At 40.6% G+C, this 18185-nt stretch overlaps 1 protein-coding gene across 1 annotated transcript; it reads right to left on the bottom strand.

Annotated features, from left to right (window-relative positions):
- Window positions 1-1876: 1876 nt before the first annotated feature.
- On the bottom strand, window positions 1877-18119 carry LOC111228070 (BICD family-like cargo adapter 1). The gene is made up of 10 exons (XM_022753855.1): window positions 17874-18119; window positions 15818-16033; window positions 9284-9403; window positions 8552-8698; window positions 7743-7922; window positions 6185-6349; window positions 5496-5573; window positions 5073-5185; window positions 4636-4756; window positions 1877-2898 (listed from the first exon to the last, which is right to left on the bottom strand). The coding sequence occupies exons 1-10, from the start codon at window positions 18117-18119 to the stop codon at window positions 2623-2625; spliced, it is 1662 nt and encodes a 553-aa protein (XP_022609576.1). The 3' UTR covers window positions 1877-2622.
- Window positions 18120-18185: the final 66 nt, after the last annotated feature.

The raw sequence follows: 18185 nt of genomic DNA, 5'->3' as shown, positions 1-18185 counted from the left end.
ATTGCTGTATGGCGGTTTCATTATTTCCCAGGCACCCTGAACCCAACCTGTTGTCTAGAGATTAGAAGTTGATTGGTAGATTGACAGAAAATTGAACTTGCATCTATTGATTAATTCTTTAAGTCTATTTTTAAGCAAAAATGTAAAAAAAAAAAAAAAAAAATGTGTTTGTACTTCTTGAAATGTGAATATTTCAGTTTTCTATAGCAGTAAACTTGACATCTTTCTGTTGACTGACAAGCAATTTGAATATGTTAACTTGACAATAATAATGGGCATTTTTCACCATTTTCTGAAATTTTTATCAATCGATTATCAAATAAAATAACCTTCAGATTGATATTGATAACGAAAATTATTCTGGTTGCAGCTCTACAGTTCTCTAGTAGCTACATGTGCTAGGACTCATCTTTCTCTGAACTTTGTAGTGTTTGCTGACCATCAGCAGAGGGCAGCAGCGGACTGCAACTCTATCTCATGGTGCTCCATCCTGGTTGTTTGTCCAGGATGAGGCCTGTTGTGGGCCTGACCTCTGCTGTTCATTAAAAGTGTGTTTATGAAGTTTGGGTTTTTGCTTTTGGGAACAGACTTTGATGAAATGAAAGAAATGTTTGGAGATGTGAATACAGTCCCTGGCATCCTGGCCACTTACATTTGTAACATCTCATGTAATTTACTACAACTGCTCAACCATAAATTCTACCTTTAAAATCATACTTATGTTCAGGTTTGATTGACACTGTCAGAGGTGTTAATTTAACTAGGCTACATGTTTATTGTTGAGGTTGTAGGCTACTTTGCAGTGTTGATGAACAACATTATACTGAGAGGTGTTTCTACCCCATTAATAAACATGAAGAAGAACAATATTAGAAACAAATTTCAGCATAATGTTGTTCAGTATAAATACATTTGTTACTAGAACTGTCTTTTGTAATTGGACAAAAAGGTTTATAACACTTGTCCCCTTTAATTATTTTGTCTAATGCTTTTACTAAACAAAATTATTTGAAAAATTAAGTACGATGTTCTCAAAAACGATCTCTTGCTTGGCTCTCAGTCATGCAATCCTTTTCCATAACGCAACCAAACTTATTTTCCGCATAATTATGCACGGTTTCTCTGCTATCATCACTGAAAGGATTCAGAGAATATCTCCATTTCCCACAAATAAAATCTAAAATCACAATTAAACAAGCACTCAATGATAAGACTGTAACTATGTAAAACACAGCGAGGAGATTGGTCCATGTGAAATTCATCCTGTCAAAAGAATTCAAATCAATTTAAGGCCTATTTCTTTCCAAAATAGAGTTTGTGCATTTTGCAAGTCAGAATTTTCAGCACCTGGTGAAGTAATCATTGCATAATGATGTTTAACATTTCAATGTTGTGGCCATTTTATGCTACAGCGCAGTAAAAACTCTAATCTAGGTGTAAATGAGATTTCTGCAATTCATTTTCAATCACTTTGTCAAAATCTGTTTTTTAAGTTACTACATATGTTGGACAATATAATGACTTGTTTTCAGTTTATCAGTTGTCTGTTAAACAATCTCATGAATGGTCATCCTGGGGTCAGTGCTGCATTGTTATATTGTACAGGAGAAAATGAGTTTTAACTCTGGGAAATGAAGACATTTTTCAATTCTCTATTCTACAGATTTTCCCCTGTAGAAAAGAAACAGAGACTGATAAACTACTACTTTTCTAGGTCTAAGTTCACCTTGTGTAAATAAGTTGCTCCGAATCGAGTTGATTTTTAATAGAACATCTTTAGATGCCTCTTGTTGCTGATCAAGCAGCTGCCTGATTCGCCGGCTGTCAGTTTATCATAGTAATATTCTGAACACAAACACTCAGAGACACAAAAACCTGAAAGGATTATTTGTTGTTTTATGAAGACATCTGGCAATCATTCCAGATGTGGTCAGTAGGACAGCTTAGGAAACAACACAGTTTGAACTAAGCAGCTTCAACATTGAATACTGAGTCACAGAACATACAGATACAGTACGTGTGTCTGCCACACCAAGTTTTCATTCAGAGAAAATATTTGTTTGTTTGCTTTTTAATCAGAAACCAAAAAAATGAAATTATAGAAAAATAATAGCTTTCTCAGTGTACATGAAGACATACAATCAACATTTTTTTTACTTCTAACTTCTCACGTCCAACTTGGTATGATAAGACAAAGTTACAAATGAACTGTTTATTTCCTCACTTTACTTTGTGAAGTTAAATAATCCAAAGAAATGCTCTCTACCCATCTACACCTACAGTATTATGTATACCATATAAAGTCTCAGACAGTCAGACATTCACAATATTACAAAATAAGGCACAATATTTACAGTCTCAAGCAAACCTTCAAATGTAATTCTGTGAACATGTTAGTGCTCCAGGTTGTCACAGTTTAGTTTTCAGGAAGGCTCAGCCTCTCAGTGAAATGTGTTTTAGTCACTGTCTGTTTGACAAGTCTTTGTTCACTGTGGCTCTTTTGTTCGTCACTGTATTAAAAGTGTTTTTATGGCCTTTTTGCACCATACATGATGTACAGGGAGGTTTACTTGTGACTTCCCTCTGTCCTTTCCTCTCTCAGGAGGTCCTGTGGTAGAAACATTATTTGCCATACTGCACCCCTTTGCCGCGTCTTAACCAATCCCTCCAGGGGGATTGGGTTTTGTCCTGATTTGTGTCCGAACTCCAGGTTGAGGAGGAGGAGGAGGAGGAGGAGGAGGAGGAGGAAGAGGAGGAGGAGGGCTGGCGTGTCCAGGTGGAGGTCGTCTTGCTGGGCCTGCGGAAGAATGACATGCCGTTGGAGGTGGGCTTCTTCTGAGGCTGCTCCGACTGCTGCTGGGACCTGAGCTGCTGGTTGATGATGATCTGGATATCATCCTGAGGAAAGGTGGAGAGGAAGAGGAAATGAGCAGGAAGTCTGAGGGCCAGCAACTCAGTCTGGTGTCTCATGTCAGCACTGTCCTTATATCTTCCTAACTTCTACTGATTTACTTGATTCTTAACGATGTGTCGTTATTTTTGCGGTGACCTTTTTTGTCACTGCTCATTGGTAATGCTTTTTTTTTTTGTGACATCAAGTGCCATTTTTTGTCAGGTCACATTAAATATTTTTAAACTGTCAATAAATCCCACAGGAAAGCCAAAACCATCGATCAGTTTATCTGTGTCGCTAAAGTCTGATAATGCTTTGTTCTTTGTGCCATAGGCTCTATTGTTGTCCAAAAACTATTAAAAACATGTGACATGTTTTTTCAATACAATGAACATGGGCACTGTAGTTTATGTGAGTCAATCCCACATATACTGTCCTGCTGCTGTTATTACTCACTACAAGACTAACTGCGTATTAATACGCAACTGAAAATAGTCCCCAACAAATGCACTATTTTCTCCTGTTTGAGTAGCGTTTGTTAAAAACTACAGTACCCAGCTATATATTTGTTTTAAAAGTTTTTATTCTCCAGTCTGAAGCGACAAGCGAAGGGCTGAGTGCCACAGAGAGGCAGCAGAAGTTGGAAAGTTAAAGTTATCACCAGCTTTATCCTTTAACTGTCAAGAAGGTTTCGCTTCAGATCCTGATTGTGTTTTTGTCAGCCATCTAACAGAAAATTCAGCCAACATGGGCCAAGGAACAAGGATTTGATTAGTGGGTCTGAGCGAGTGGATGTAATATCGCTACCAAATGGCTGTGAAGCACTTCAGCTCGTGACTCCTGAGCAGTGACACATAAAGTAAAAACAAAAAGTTATGGATTACTTTGTTTAACATGAAGCTATGTAGTAAACATAGGCCATTCTTACATTTGCTCCCTGCTGATTTTTTTGCCCACTTAAGAAAATTGTGAAACACCACTTTGCCTCAGGTTGCGTGTGGGGAAAGAGCAATGTTCTGAGAATCTAATTATGGTATGATAATATGTACTGATGCCTAACCGCAATGTCTTCATAATTGACACTTAATTATTTTCTCTGTTCCTATGAACTATTCAGCTCAGTGTAGCTGATCTGGCATGCTGCACATTTCTGCATATTTAACAGTTTTTATTTCCTGACTTATGTCTGCACGTGTGCTTCTTCCAGCTGAATGAGTTTAGCTGTTCAGGAGGGAACAGAATACTACTGCTTTCAGCTAACAAACATGATTTCTCCAGAAAACTAATCAGTGTTTTGGTCTAAATATTATCTGCAGTATTGTCATCAAACCACAAGAGATCAGACCCTCCAGCAGATGGCTCAGCTTGGCATCGTGAGTCAGCAGCAGAAGGACTCATGGACAGAGACACCTGCCGTTTATATCCTTTCAGACTGACACGGCTGAGAGGGATATGGCTGTGTCTGTCCCTGACCTCCCACTGAGGATAGACTGAGACACATTCATCTCCTGTCTTTCATCTATCACTGAAACTGTAGTCAACATGCCTCAAAGTGATTTTTAATCTGGGGTGTTTTAGAACTTAAATGTGTAAGATTTCATGAAGCAGGAATTGTGCTGAAAGTTTGAAGACAGTAAGACAGTGTGACAAAGCGACAGCATGAGAGATGAGCGAGGGAGCTGTAGGATACAGTCGACTAGATGTGATGGGCAAAAAGCATTATGGGTAAATAGGGACCTCACCTGCCAGGCCTCCAGCTCCTGTGACAGTTCCAGTTTACGTTGGATGGCTTCTAATAACTGGTTGTTCAGAGACATCATATCATTTTTACTTCTCACCAATTCGACCTCCATCAGGTTTTTCCTGCCAAGAAATGAAGACACATCACAGTCATATACTAGAAAATTTCACTCTTGTGATATTCACCCTCACCACAGGTAAAAACTCATTATTATGGCTGCAGGAGTAGCTTTCTACGGGAACTATAAATTACTTCTGTGTTTTTGTTTAGAAACCTAGTAAATGCATTCATGCAAAAGTAATTTTTTTAAGTATTCAACCAAAAAATATTTGATTTATTCAAGATTAGATTCATTAATAACTGTTGTAAAAGTGGAATCTGAATATATTTGATATTACAAATTGCAGTGAGAATATTGAGAAATAATGAGCTTCTCACTTGGCTATGGCTTCATCTCGGTCTTTGATGGCCTGCTGGACGACTTCAGCTTGTTCCTGTACGCTCTGCAGCTTCTGTCTCAGATCAGTGTTTTCCAGCTGCAGCCGGATGTTCTGCAAAGCGACATGAGTTATGTTGCAGTTTATTATGAAAATAATAAAAATGTGATGTGATAAAATGAAAACTTAAGACAAATTTGAATTTGTGAAGTTAACTAAACTAATTCAGTTGTTAAAATTTGTGACAAAAAACTATCTACCTCTAACCCTGTAAAAACGCTCTCAAAGGTCACTCAATCTGTATATGACACTAAGATACAGCGACTGTAACAGAGTCAGTACTGGCACAGCCAAATCCTCAAATAATAGGTTGCCACAGGTGCTGCCCCTCCCTGACAGGCGTGTTTGTTCAACACTTGGTTACCTGATCTCTCAGCTCCTCTGCTGCGCTCGTATTCCCACACTGATCACCCGTCCTGTCGACAAAAGCCTGATTCAGCTCCTGGGACAGAGACATTAACAAAGAGATCAGGTGTCGGCCCAGCATTTCACACACGTTTACACCAAAAGTAGTTTCTGTGCTGTTGCCCTATATGCATGGTGCTCCAAGGGAGGAAGAGGCTGGGCACAAATATTTAGTTACAGCGGTAAACGCATGTTACTGGTCTGAAAGGTCTACAAACGCCACGAGACACAGCTGGACAATTGTACACGCTCGCTCACGGCAAATAGAGGTTTAGCAGAGCATGTAAGATATCGATTGCAACAATTCATCAGGCATCTTTTAGATAAACAAGGCCACAGTTCCTCAGCGTGGTTCAGGATGACGACACTATAGTGCCACTAACAGCCACTGGAGGGCAAACAGGCCAACTGTGAATACATTAATGAATGAATATGTGGGTAGGTTGCTTTCTGGATCTTTAAATCCTAGAGCTGGTAGTTTTGCATAAATACTCTGTACATCTGTATATTGAAATGATATATGATTCATATATGTCCTATATACTGTATGTGTCATATTCCCATCCTCTATGATTACAACCAAGGTCGGCCTTTTCTTTGAATTTCCTCTCCTGCCCTACTTGTTGCTTTTGTGTGGCTCTCGCTCACCTGAGGGCTGGATCCCTGTGCCAGGGTTTGGGCGACCCCCTTCAGCCGGTGCAGCATGGCCTGCAGGTCCTCCTGTTGATCCAGGACCTCTGACCTCCCTGAGCTGTTCAGTTCCTGGGTCAGTGGGAGCAGTAACTGAAGGATGGAGCCCATTTCTTGCATTATCTAAGTGGAATCAGAGGTGAGGCGTGTTAATTTATGTTAATTCTGATTTTCAAAAACGCTATACATTTTGAACTTAACTATTAACTGAGGTTTTGAGTTACTTCCACAACACAATTGGTGTAGCTTGGAGGCTGACACTGTATAGCTGGCCTACATGAAGAGAGCTAATGTTTCGGATGTTTTAATGAAAAATAAGAAATTCCTGACAAAGAAACTGGATCAAAACAAGGTGTTTCTTTTCCTGTTTTCCCTTCAGCATGCAATTCATTCTCTTCACATACCACATCTTGAGTGACATCAAGTATTTACACACTGGGAGGTGCAAGCATTATCTCATTACTTTATTTACCTTCCTTGAGTCAAATGCATCACATGATTATACTGATTATGCGGTTACCCGCACAGGTTCATTTTGGTAGAGCAGGTTAATTTTGTAAAGGTTACACACACACGTGTGTAGATGTGCTGAAAGCTGTGAAATGAGGAAACTCAACTCAAACAATGTGGCCATGACAAACAGGAAATGTGGCGAATGAGTCACAAGCGCAGTTATATATCACATTTTCCTGCTGGAACAAAACAATAACAGCAGACACCCGGAGTGAGACCTGGCTTCACTGTCAGTCAGTTTTCCTGCTCTCTCGCAGGCATCACTCAAACTTGTGTCTTTCTGCTACAAGCCCCCTCGGATATTTCTTGGTGGTGTCTCCACTTTGAAAACCAGGGTTCTTTCACACCTTCTTCTCGCAGAGTGTGTTCGTGCATCAAACAAACAAGTCACACTGTTACAGAGAACTTGCACAAAATGTTCTGTCAGCTCATTCCTCTCTGCAGAGAAAGTTACTGTACTTGTCACTACGACAACGTTCATACATGTTTCCTAAAATTCAACTTGTAGATGTTGTTGCCTTGGTGCCATTATTGTGTGATCTCACTGTACATGTCTTTCAGGACACCTACTGTATATTATATATAAATATATACTGTACAGATCTTAAAGTTCTTGTTTCCAGTCATCACAGCAACACAATTTCCCCTCAGAACAGATGTGAATCATTGTGGGCAGGACTACAATAGAGTAAGCCCAAAAGTAACATTTGCCAACCACAATATGGAGGAGAGGTTAGTGCAGCCGGTCCCACAGTGAACTATCTGCGGTCTTCTGTCAGTTACAGCACATGTTTGAATTTATAGCCTCTCTGCCTCATAGTAAAGCCAAGTTGTGTTTTTTGTATTGTTCAGATAATCTGAAATGTCCTCCTTTTGTTTTTGAATTTGAAAGTTTTTCTCAAGCTCACCTACTGCTAAGAGTATCTGTAAGGATAAAATCATAATTTTGATATATTATAATATTGTGCATTTTCTGGAAAATCAAGTGCTGCTGCTTCAGTACCTCTTCTTTGCTGACTCCCAGCCCTGCCGTCTCCAGGCTGCTCTCCAGCTCGGACAGCAGGGAGGCGTCTCCATAGCTCCTGGCTTCCTGCAGGGACACCTCCTGAAGTTCCTCCACCTGGGCCTGCAGCTGCTGTGAGCGGCTCCGTGCCACCTCCACCTCCTGCCAGGCCTCGGATAGCTGAAAACACGAGCAGGAACACACACATGGATGATCACACATATAAACATATACAGAACCCCTCCGGGCAAAAAACGTGAGTTAGTTGTACTTGTGAACATCAGTCTCACGTCTAAGTACAAGTACAACTAATGACAGCAATTAAGATGACATTCTGAATTCTTATAGACTATACCTGACAGAGGGAGATGCATGTGATCACACCAAAATGATTTTACGCTGGGCCACGTGTGCTTTGTAAAAAGCTGTCATGAGACACTCGTGCAAAAACTCTGCTAATGCGAGAGAAATCCTGACGTGCCAGATTCCAGCCTCCAGCTCAACATGAAACTAAATGAACAAGAGTGGAATCCAGAATTGCAAGTGAAAGTTACAATGACGGGGATGAGGTGATTGTTTAGCAATGCTTTCCACAATCCCGCCGAAACCCAGGCCGCCAGGCAGGGAGCAGAAAATCCCTTTGTCATTGAGGCTCTTTCATTCATACACCAATCGCACTGAACTTGTTTCCTGCTGCTACAATGAACACTAATCAGTGTGTATTTACTTTAAAGAAAGTATGAACCTCCGGGTGTGTCTGCGTTGGCTTGCAAGTGTTACTTCAGTATGTAATGAATTTGTATATGTACCTGCTGGCTGTGCTGCTGATTTTGCTGGTCGTGCAGAGCTAGACGTGTCTGTAAAGAATCCAAACTCGCCCTCAGCTCAGCGTTTTCTTGACACACACTCTCCAAACGCTGCTCCAGCACCTGTTCCTTCTGGGTGAGACGCAACACCTGGAAAAACACACAAAACGCAGATATTAAATATGACAACAACAAAAAAAAAAAAAAAAAAAAAAAAAGGAAAAATGTTCACTCTTCTCTGAGAGGAAAACTCGCACTAACTCCCACTGTTCCCTGGCATCACAACCATTCAATCCATCAATGCTTCTATCTGGGAGTGTTTGGAGAGCGCTGAAAATATTTTATCTGACTTTATTTTCCCTAGGGAAAAAAAAGAAAACTATTAGGAACTATCTGTCATATAATAGAGAAATGTCCTTTTTGTATTAAAGTTTGGTTGCATAAATCCTTGAATCCTCCCATTGGCAGGCTTTATTGCTGCTTGAAGGACAGTTCTCCACCACTGGAAAAGCCTGAGCAGTTAAAATCAATTACAGATCTTTTGATCTGTAATTGAAAGGATTATCAATAATTCTCAAAGGAAATTCTGTCAAGTTTAGTGTCACAGAGTCAGAGTCAGCCACTGCGGAACAGAGTCACAGAGTAATTTCCATCATAGCGGTTACATTTTGGATTAGCGTTGGTTTGGTTTCAGCATTCAGTGGGACATGTGAAATGTTTTTGCATAGTAGTCACCTGCTCCCTCATGGCACTGATCAGCTCCTCATCCTGCGGCCTGTTGAGGCTTCCTTTCTGTTGAAGCTCCTGTTTTAGAGCCTGCAACTCGCTGGACATGGCCCTCTCCACCTCCATCGCCTACACGCAGACACACACACACACACACACACACACACACACACACACACACACACACATCAGAGGGAAAACACAGACACAAGATTCATAAATGGAGCGACAGAAAATAGACATGTAGCTTTTGAATTTGCAGGTCCACTTTTTGACACGAGGAGGGGTTTACAGACAGATTTAAACACAGAAAAAAAATTCACTCAGCCAGAAATCAAACCATGACCAAAGAAAAGTGAAATCATGTTGTGTCAACTTGAAACTCCAGAACAAAGCTTGCCTGAGGCATGAGCTTTAAGAAAATTGAGCCCACAATCTTGGATCTAAAAATAACCAAATATATAGCAGGAGGTCTCTCTGAGATAAAGTCCTGTAATCTAGACTCAAATGAGAAGAAACATAATATGATACCTGCCTGAAAGGTGGGGATTAGGTGCCTGGAATTAAATACGTGTTTTGTATTGCTTTTGCTGTGGGCCCAGCAGCAAATGGAAAATGAGAAATGGTTTTCTTTACTGCCTTCAAAGGAACTGCAAGTGTTTCTGTAACCCAGTGGTTCCCAAGATAGATCCCAGTGGGGTACAAAGATAAAAATCTGGGTGGGCACAATAAGGAGATTAAAGAGGTATGAAAGACAAAAATATGTTTTGCTTTTATTCTTGTAAAAGACTGGCTATTTTCAACCTCTCCAGACCGCGAGAAGGAAAAATATTATCTTTGTTGAGCTGCACAGGACTCATGTCCACAGATTAAGATGATATTGGCTAATTTTAAAAGGTACATTGTGGAGTTTTTGACTAATAGGGCTATGGAGCATTGTTTTTACATGTGGTGTCCCTGTTTTGAGCCATTTACAGTTCTGACGATGGTTTCACTGATTGAACAGTTGACAACAGCAACAGGCCAAGAAGCTTAACCGCTAGAAAACGTGGATATAAAGAATGTAATATTTAGACTGAAAACAAAAAAGCTTTTGCAATTGTTTCATGAGGAAGGAAATGTATTCATCATGTTTGTTTGCCCACACACACAATGTGCTGTGAGAAAGGCTGAATGTCAACATAAGTTTAGAGAAAGAAAACTCCACAGGCCACCTTTAACAGGTCATTAGTTAAAAAGACAGAGAACCACCGCTGTAACTGAACAAAAAGCAACATGGCTCCTGAGATCACTGATCCATCAAAAGAACAGGGAAACATTAGCCAGGCACTGACGAACTGCGCTCTTATTGCTGATGATGATAAATCAGTTACTCATCTGTTTTTCTGGGGCTTCTCTCTGAAGCAGACAATGATTTCAAAACACAAAAACGAAGGGATCTCTGGAGCGCTGCTGTGCAAGTTCTGAAGCCACAGTCAACAACCCATCGCCCTCCCACCAACCCCTTTCCTCCCCCGTCCTGGTCTCAGACCCTCAGTTCCCCTTACTCAGCAGTTCGGCAGGCCCCTGTCAGGTCCCATCACTGCCACATAATACAAGATGAAAGAATGGGTCTCTGCGGCAGATGGAGCAGAGGGCATCTTGGTCTTGCCTGTGACATCATCATGCCACATTAGACAACAATGTGGCGGAGGGTAAACTTGGACATCAGGAGGGTAAAGTTGGGGGGGGGGGCAGCTTGTGTGGATGTGTTTATATGAGTGCACAGAGGAAGTGAGGGCTAAAATTAGTGGGAAGTGTGTGTGTGTGTGTGTGTGTATGTGTGTGTGTGTGTCTGAGAGTAAAGCATGCACTGATGGACAAAAACAAAACATAGCATGTAGACACACTAGGAGGAGGAGAAGGGCGACCTTAAACATGAATGTTTGCGTCCACGGGTCGTCATTACCGCTGCCTCGTCTCGTCAACACGGGTCTCCTCCACAATAGAGGCAGCGACCCACTGAGAATCACCAAAACACAAGTGGAAGGAGGACGCTCCATTTGGTAGAGACACAAAGATGACATCCCCTCACATGGCCCCCGAGCCTCAGGCCTTCACCAGTACAAACACTGGGGTATCTAACAGCTGACTACCCCAGCTATAGCCGGGCCCCTCAGGGAGCACACAGAAAAGATGGCTTTCCCCTGGGATGATGGGATGTTGGGGAATGAGGAGCAACATCAAAGGAGCAAATGAAAGATTTATATCTCTCTGCATTGTGTATTGTCTTTTCCTTTTTTGTTTATGAGCTGGGTGATGCTGCCAGAGAGAGCAGAGGTCACGGGGGCTCGCCTCAATTTGGGCGTCTCCTTTTACAATAACGGAAATCCACAGTGAGGGATTTGTCACAGTTGTCTAATAACGCACTGTGATCCACGGGCGGGGAAGGTGATCATGTATCACTGGGTGAAAAGCAGGAGGTGAAAAGTTGACCTGACACAGAAAAAGACCAAATGACCACATATTTTGTTTATGCCCAGTCTACCGTTATTGATTAAAAAAAATGTGGATGAAATATTTGAGCTGCAACTAATGAGTATTTTCATTATTAACTAATCTGCTGCTTCTTTTTTCAATGAATCAATGGATCATTTCAACAATGAAATGTCAAAAAACAGCAGCACTTCAACAGTTAGTCGATTAAGTGATTAGTTCATCAACAGAAAACTGAACGGCAACTGTTTCGGTGATCTGATATTTTATGCTTTTGGATGCAGCATGATAGTAAATAGTGAAACGACACTCTATCACAATTTCTCACTCTCTTGTCAAGAAAACCAAAACCCAAAGAAATTCAGTTTACCATCATGTTTCATTTGAAAAGCGTCAAACCCTCACAGAGGGTTGAGAAGCTGAACCCAATACCAAAAATAACAATATTTGGTATTTTTTCTTGAAGAAATATCACTGTAAAGACAAAAGATAATCACAATACTTTGACTTTCAATCTTCTCAGCTCCTAAAATATTGAAAACAACTTTTAATGTACAGCAATACAATCTAAGAGCACCACAAACTGCAGCCTCCAAAATGATTCTAAAATTGAATCAAAACTGCTTCAGTAAAAACTGAACATTACAACCTTAATGCAGGAGGATTTATTGCAGGACTGTTGTATTAGACTTAGATAGGTGTCCCTAACAAACTGGTAAGTGAAGCGTTTGTTATTTGGCTCTCCTGTCCGACTGTTTTCATCTTGAAAAGTCAAACCACATATATAATGTTTTCACTCGTGTCAGCAGGGTGACACAAGAAGAACCTGAACTGGGTCAGAGAAGTTCAGAGAAGAACCCACTCAGTTTTGGGCAGATCTGCAGATTATTTTACAATGAGTTTTAATTTTATTTCTCTTGCGTCTGGTTTATGTTGACTGACATTGGCCTTGGTGAACCTGTCTAAGCGCCATTCTAGTTGAAGAACCGTGATAATTTAGATTCAATACTGACTGTAGCTTATTGTAGCCTCTGTAAACATGAACCATGATAACCAAAACTGTGAGTGACTAATGGTTACTTTTAGTGTAACTTGACACAGGTCCAAAACAATGTCCTGATCTTACCTTCAGGGATATATTATTCATTTCTTGAGTAAATGACTCTGCCAGGTAAACAAACCCAGTTTAATCAGAATTTCCAGCTTATCGTCCTCTAATCATACTCCCTTTCCAATCTGGTATTTCTTCTTCAGTAGATCTGCTTCTAATACACTGATAATGTTCATTTGTGAAACATTTTTTTGCACATGAGTGAAACTAAATCAGCAAAACATGTCAATCTCATTTTTCTTTCTATCAGTGTAAATAATGTCAAGTACATTCTGGCTCAGCAGAATCAGATTTCATGGTTTTCTGTGTTAAAAATTTCGAGATTGCCTGGAAATACACTCCTCAAACTGACTCAAGTAACAAATTAACAAACTGATGCATCAGACACAAGAAAAACTCATTAATGATTGATTGAAGTGTTCTCAGCGACAGGAATGATCACATTTACAATGTGATCAGAAGAAAAACACCCTGACATGGTTCATCACTCTCCTGGACCTTAGCTACTCTTTAAACAGCCAGCATGTGACGACCTGGAACACGCCAACATCGCGTCTGCGCAGCCGCTTCCTCAAAAGCACCGGGACTGAGAGTCGCAGCAAATCTTTCCTCTCACATCAGAGCTTTGCTTTGCTGTTGCCGGTTCACACAATGAATTCTCTCCCTCTGTCAGGTTTCTGTCCTGAGATACTGTGGTCCTGCTCCAGATTCCTGTCAGGCTCCGGTTACACTCTCACAATTAGGATATAGAGTTTCAAGCTCTTTGAAACCTGCTAGTTCATCATTATGTGTGGACATCTGCAAAAACTCAGCTCCAAAAACTCCACTGAAGCCAGGAGCAGAAACGATTAGTCATAAATAAAATAAATTACTCAGCAACTCATCATTTGAGTAAATAAAAAGAGACAAAATTTACTGGTTCCAATATTGTCCTCTGGTCCTAAATTTGCTGATTTTCTTCGGCTTTGATGATAGAAAACTAAATCTCTTAGGGTTTTGGACTGTTGGTCGGACACTTAAAGACTCTGGGAACTTGTCACAGGCATTTTTCACTACTTTTATTTTATTTCTGACATTTTTGTAGGCAAACGATCGATTTATTTGTTGAGAAAATGATCAACGGATTCCCTGATAATGAAACTATTAAGCAGTTGCAGCGATACTGAGACATGTCGAGGACATACAGAACAAAATGTCATGCTTCAGTCAATGTCCCAAACACGCTCACAGACTCGCAGAAATACAAACACAACTCACCACACCAGGTAAGGACACATCAGACATGGAGCTTCTTCACGCTCTTTCTTTTCTTTAACACATTCACTCTCGTCTCTGACTTTTTTTTTTACAACCACACAGAATCCAGAGTTACCCATGTCTGATGCTGGACAGCCAAATCAAACATTTTTTCTTCCTTCCTCTCCTTGAACAGCCCAAACAGAGATAGCACCTTTTATCTAAATTGACTTTTTCCTGAACTTCTAGGGAGTCGGTTTCCTCCAGTGAAAATCCTACAGCCTGGCAACAGAGGAAGAGCTCTTCATAGCTCTTTATTCTGTGGACCTTGACTTGTGGGAGGGTGCACACTGTTGTTTGGATTCATTTTTAACTTAGCGAGCTCAGGTTTGACGATCACAACGCAGGGAATTGCTCTGCTAAGTGATCGGTGGAGTGTACAGTAACACGTCACGACTCTAAAACAATCGCTACTTTCTCAGGCTGGAAAAATACTCAAGGTTGTCCAGCTGTGTGATGTAATCAGCTCTCGCGTGTTAGCTGATAAGAAGCTGTAAAACATGTCACCAGTTTGATTTTGCTCCCAGTGTATATTGTTTTCTTTGGATCAAACACTGAGGATCATAAGTATTTCACCTCAACACATATGCGCTGATTATGAGACAGGTCGGCTATGTGTTGCCACTGCTCTTGTCCATTACTTCATTCAAGTACACCTGTCTAAGCTAAAAGCTAATTTCATGTTGCTAAATAAACTGGATCTGGTTAAATAGATTTTAAAAAATGCTCTATAGGGCTGCAGCTAATCATTATTTTCACTATTGATTAATCGGCCCATTTTTTCCCTGATTAATTGATTAATGGTTTGGTCTATAAAATGTCAGAAAATCCTCAACATTTTCATATTGCTTATTACTCACATTTATTATTATTTATTATTTATCTTGGTTTCTTTAAATACCTTCAACCAACCAAGATATTCAGCTGAAATCAGAATTTTCTGCACGTTTGGTCAAAGAGTGACTGAAAAAGGCCACAATTAACAATTTTTAAAGCTTGTTCCAGCTCTATCTTCATGCGATAAATACTTCCACCAAAATAACAAACATGAGCTGGAAGTGAGCAAAGTGAAACCCGCATCTTCCAGAACCTCTCTATGGTTTCCTCCCTCTGTCCTAGATCTGAAATCAAGTTGAGGTATTACCTAAAACTCCCCCTCTTGTTTACATATCGTTTCCATCCTGCTCCACACTGGCACAGATCATTTGCCTCAGGCCGACAGCTCAGACTTTGCTTCATAGCTTTCCCGACTAAACAACAACTTCCACCTCTGTCTCTCCTGCTCAGATGAAAACTTGTATCTGTGCCGTAAGCATTTTGCTATGGCTTCGCTCTGAGGCTATAAACAGTCTGAGTCTGGCCTTGCTCTAGAACAGATTAGACTGAGTCAGACTGATACCTGAGTGGTTTGTATGGAACACTGAGTTTCAGCGTGTGGATTGGGTGACAGCCCACCTTATCTGGTTTGACTCAGGAGGCCTGCAGCAGGTGGTTGTTTCCATTCCCCGAGGCTCAGTTACCTGTCCCAGTCAGACAGTTTCTTTGCACCCAGCTCTATAATTCACCCTCATTTCATGTGATGCAGACAGAATTAGATTAAATTTACTCACACTCGACCATCCACTTCCACTAAAATAAAAACTACTATCCGTGGCACTCACTGTATTCAGCTCCTCTCTGAGTCGCTGTGTGTGCTCGCTGTGCTCCAGCTGGGCTCGACTCTTGTCCCTCTCGGCTTCGCCCAGCGCCCGGGTGAGCCGCTCCACCTGGGCGCTCAGCTCCCTCGCATCCCTCTCCAGGTCCCCCACCTGGCTCTCCCACTGGGACTGGCAGCCCTCCAGCTTCAGCCGCAGCTCATGCCTGCCCTGCTCCAGCTCCTAAACAGAGGTGGAAAAGACCAATGTCTTAATAGGTGGCAGTGGGAATATCACTGAGGGACAACAAAAGTCAAGCATGTCAAACTATAAATGCAGTTCATTCATGGTTTGAAACTACAGTGCCAATAAATGATCCTTGTTGGCAATAGGATGTGACAATAACATATTGTTTTGGAAAGAATCAACAATGAGCCTCATCTAGGGGAAATGTGATCACAGGAAACTTGTGACAGCTGTAATCTGAATTGAGTCGCAAAAAAACAATTTGTCCTACTACAGACAAATACCCAACCTGTTATTTATTCCATTAGAGCTGAAATGTGGATTAGTCAATCAACAGAAACTTAATCTACAACTACTCTGATAACTGATTAATTATCTTCTCAATTGTTTCATGTGATGGAATAGATAATAGATAGATAGATAAAAGGGTTTTGGACCGTCAATCAAACAATAAAGCTAATTTGCATATCTGCAATTAATTGACAAAATAATCAGGAGATGAATTGATGATGAAAATAAATGCTTGTTGAGCCTTATATTCAATCATACCTCATATTGCAGATTGTATCAGAAAAAGCTTCAGACATACTGTATCTTCATGTCACTTTGTAAAGTACTTTTGTCACATTTCCACCTCATCTGTTTGTCCTTCATGTGATTTAAGTGAGAGTCACACCTGATAAGATTTAAGACTGAACTTCTGAAGGACACATCAGCATTCACCCTGAGAATTGCAGTGAGCCCATTATTAAGTCTGTCCTAACCACTCAGGTGTGTAATGTTGTGCCGCAGACATCAGCTTCACGATAAAGACAAACACGGGTAGCCTAATAGACAGCTTGATTTCAGCTGCTGCCTTTAACTTTGCTGCTGTTGGGCTGGATTCATCCGTTGTTTTGTAGACATTTATTAAATGTGGAGAATCCTCACTAAGTCATTTCAGGGTGCTTAAAGTGTGTGAGCGTTGAGGGGGACGCCAGGAAATCTGTGGATATCGCTGCTGACCATGTAACTGCAGTTCTCTCCCTGTGTTAGAAGCAGAAGTTAATGGCTCATGCCTCATTAGGAGCTGGTGTCGTAACATGGGAGACTTATCCGAAATACTGTTTGGAGTTTGATCTTTTCAGAGGGAAAAGACAGAGGGCACAATGAGATTACAAAGGCATGAGGCCGATCAGACACAGCAAAGTTTAGTGATGTAACAATCTGAAGAGAAACCATTCTGCCTGTTTACACTGTAGTAGCCTTTGTGAGTGGCAGCTGCTTTGGTAATGATAATGCAAAGTCCTTGATACATTTACAGTGTTTGCTATGAATTTTTAATATATCTCACTAACTTATGAAAAAAAAAAAAAAAAAAAGCATTACAAAGCATTTAAGAGTATAACCTACTGAATGATGCTCATGTTGTTTCTCAGCACATTAATAGTAGTTTTTCCATTATCTTTTCAAACTGAAAGTCATATATTGGATCAAAGTTGAATATTTAAAGTTGTCATTTGGACACACAACCACAAAGAAACTGCCAACTAGGTGTAATTTTCTTGGTGCATATTTACCACATATATCTCAACAAAAATAACCGTATAATCTATGGTCAGTATAATTTATGATACATTCGTTAAGAAAAGTCCAAGATAGATGTGGAGTATATTATCTATACTGGATTTAGTCAGCCTGTGCCAACAGAATGGAGTTAACAAAAATCAGGAAACTTCATTTCATTTTAATCCGCCCACGTCAGACATCATCAGCTAAAACCGAGTCGGCAAAACTTTGAAACAATCTTTCTCTGAACACCGCCATTAAGCTGTATTTATTTAGTAAGTAGTCTTACCTCCAGCTTGTCTGCGTACTGTTCATGAAGTTTTTCGCTCTGCTCTTTCAACTGACGGTTTTCCAGGAGCAATGCGTTTCCCAGCTGGGCTGCCAAAATAACCTCTTCCTCCTTTTGTTTCAAAGCAGCCAGAAGTTCATTGGGGTCTTGATAATCTGTTATTTCCTCCGCTCCGTAGTCGAAGCAGAAATCCTCCTCCTCGTCCATTTTCTTGGACTTGAAGCTCCATTCATCCAGTCGATCCATGACAGAGTTAATTCAGAGTCAGTCACAGTGTTTTGTTTTGGGTTTTTTTTTATGGTGAAAATACAA

This window comes from Seriola dumerili, unplaced genomic scaffold, assembly GCF_002260705.1.
Source record: "Seriola dumerili isolate Sdu_G_001 unplaced genomic scaffold, Sdu_1.0 BDQW01000199.1, whole genome shotgun sequence".
Taxonomy (NCBI): domain Eukaryota; kingdom Metazoa; phylum Chordata; class Actinopteri; order Carangiformes; family Carangidae; genus Seriola; species Seriola dumerili.
Note: the sequence above shows the minus strand (reverse complement) of the source record. Positions and strands in the feature narration are given on the sequence as shown.

Coding starts and splice junctions, on each gene's coding strand:
- LOC111228070 (XM_022753855.1), bottom strand. CDS start 18,119: ATGGATCGACTGGATGAATGGAGCTTCAAGTCCAAGAAAATGGACGAG. Junction 9,404..15,817: donor TCAGAGAGGAGCTGAATACA/GTGAGTGCCACG, acceptor GTCTGCGTGTAG/GCGATGGAGGTGGAGAGGGC. Junction 5,186..5,495: donor CAGAGGAGCTGAGAGATCAG/GTAACCAAGTGT, acceptor GTCGCTTTGCAG/AACATCCGGCTGCAGCTGGA.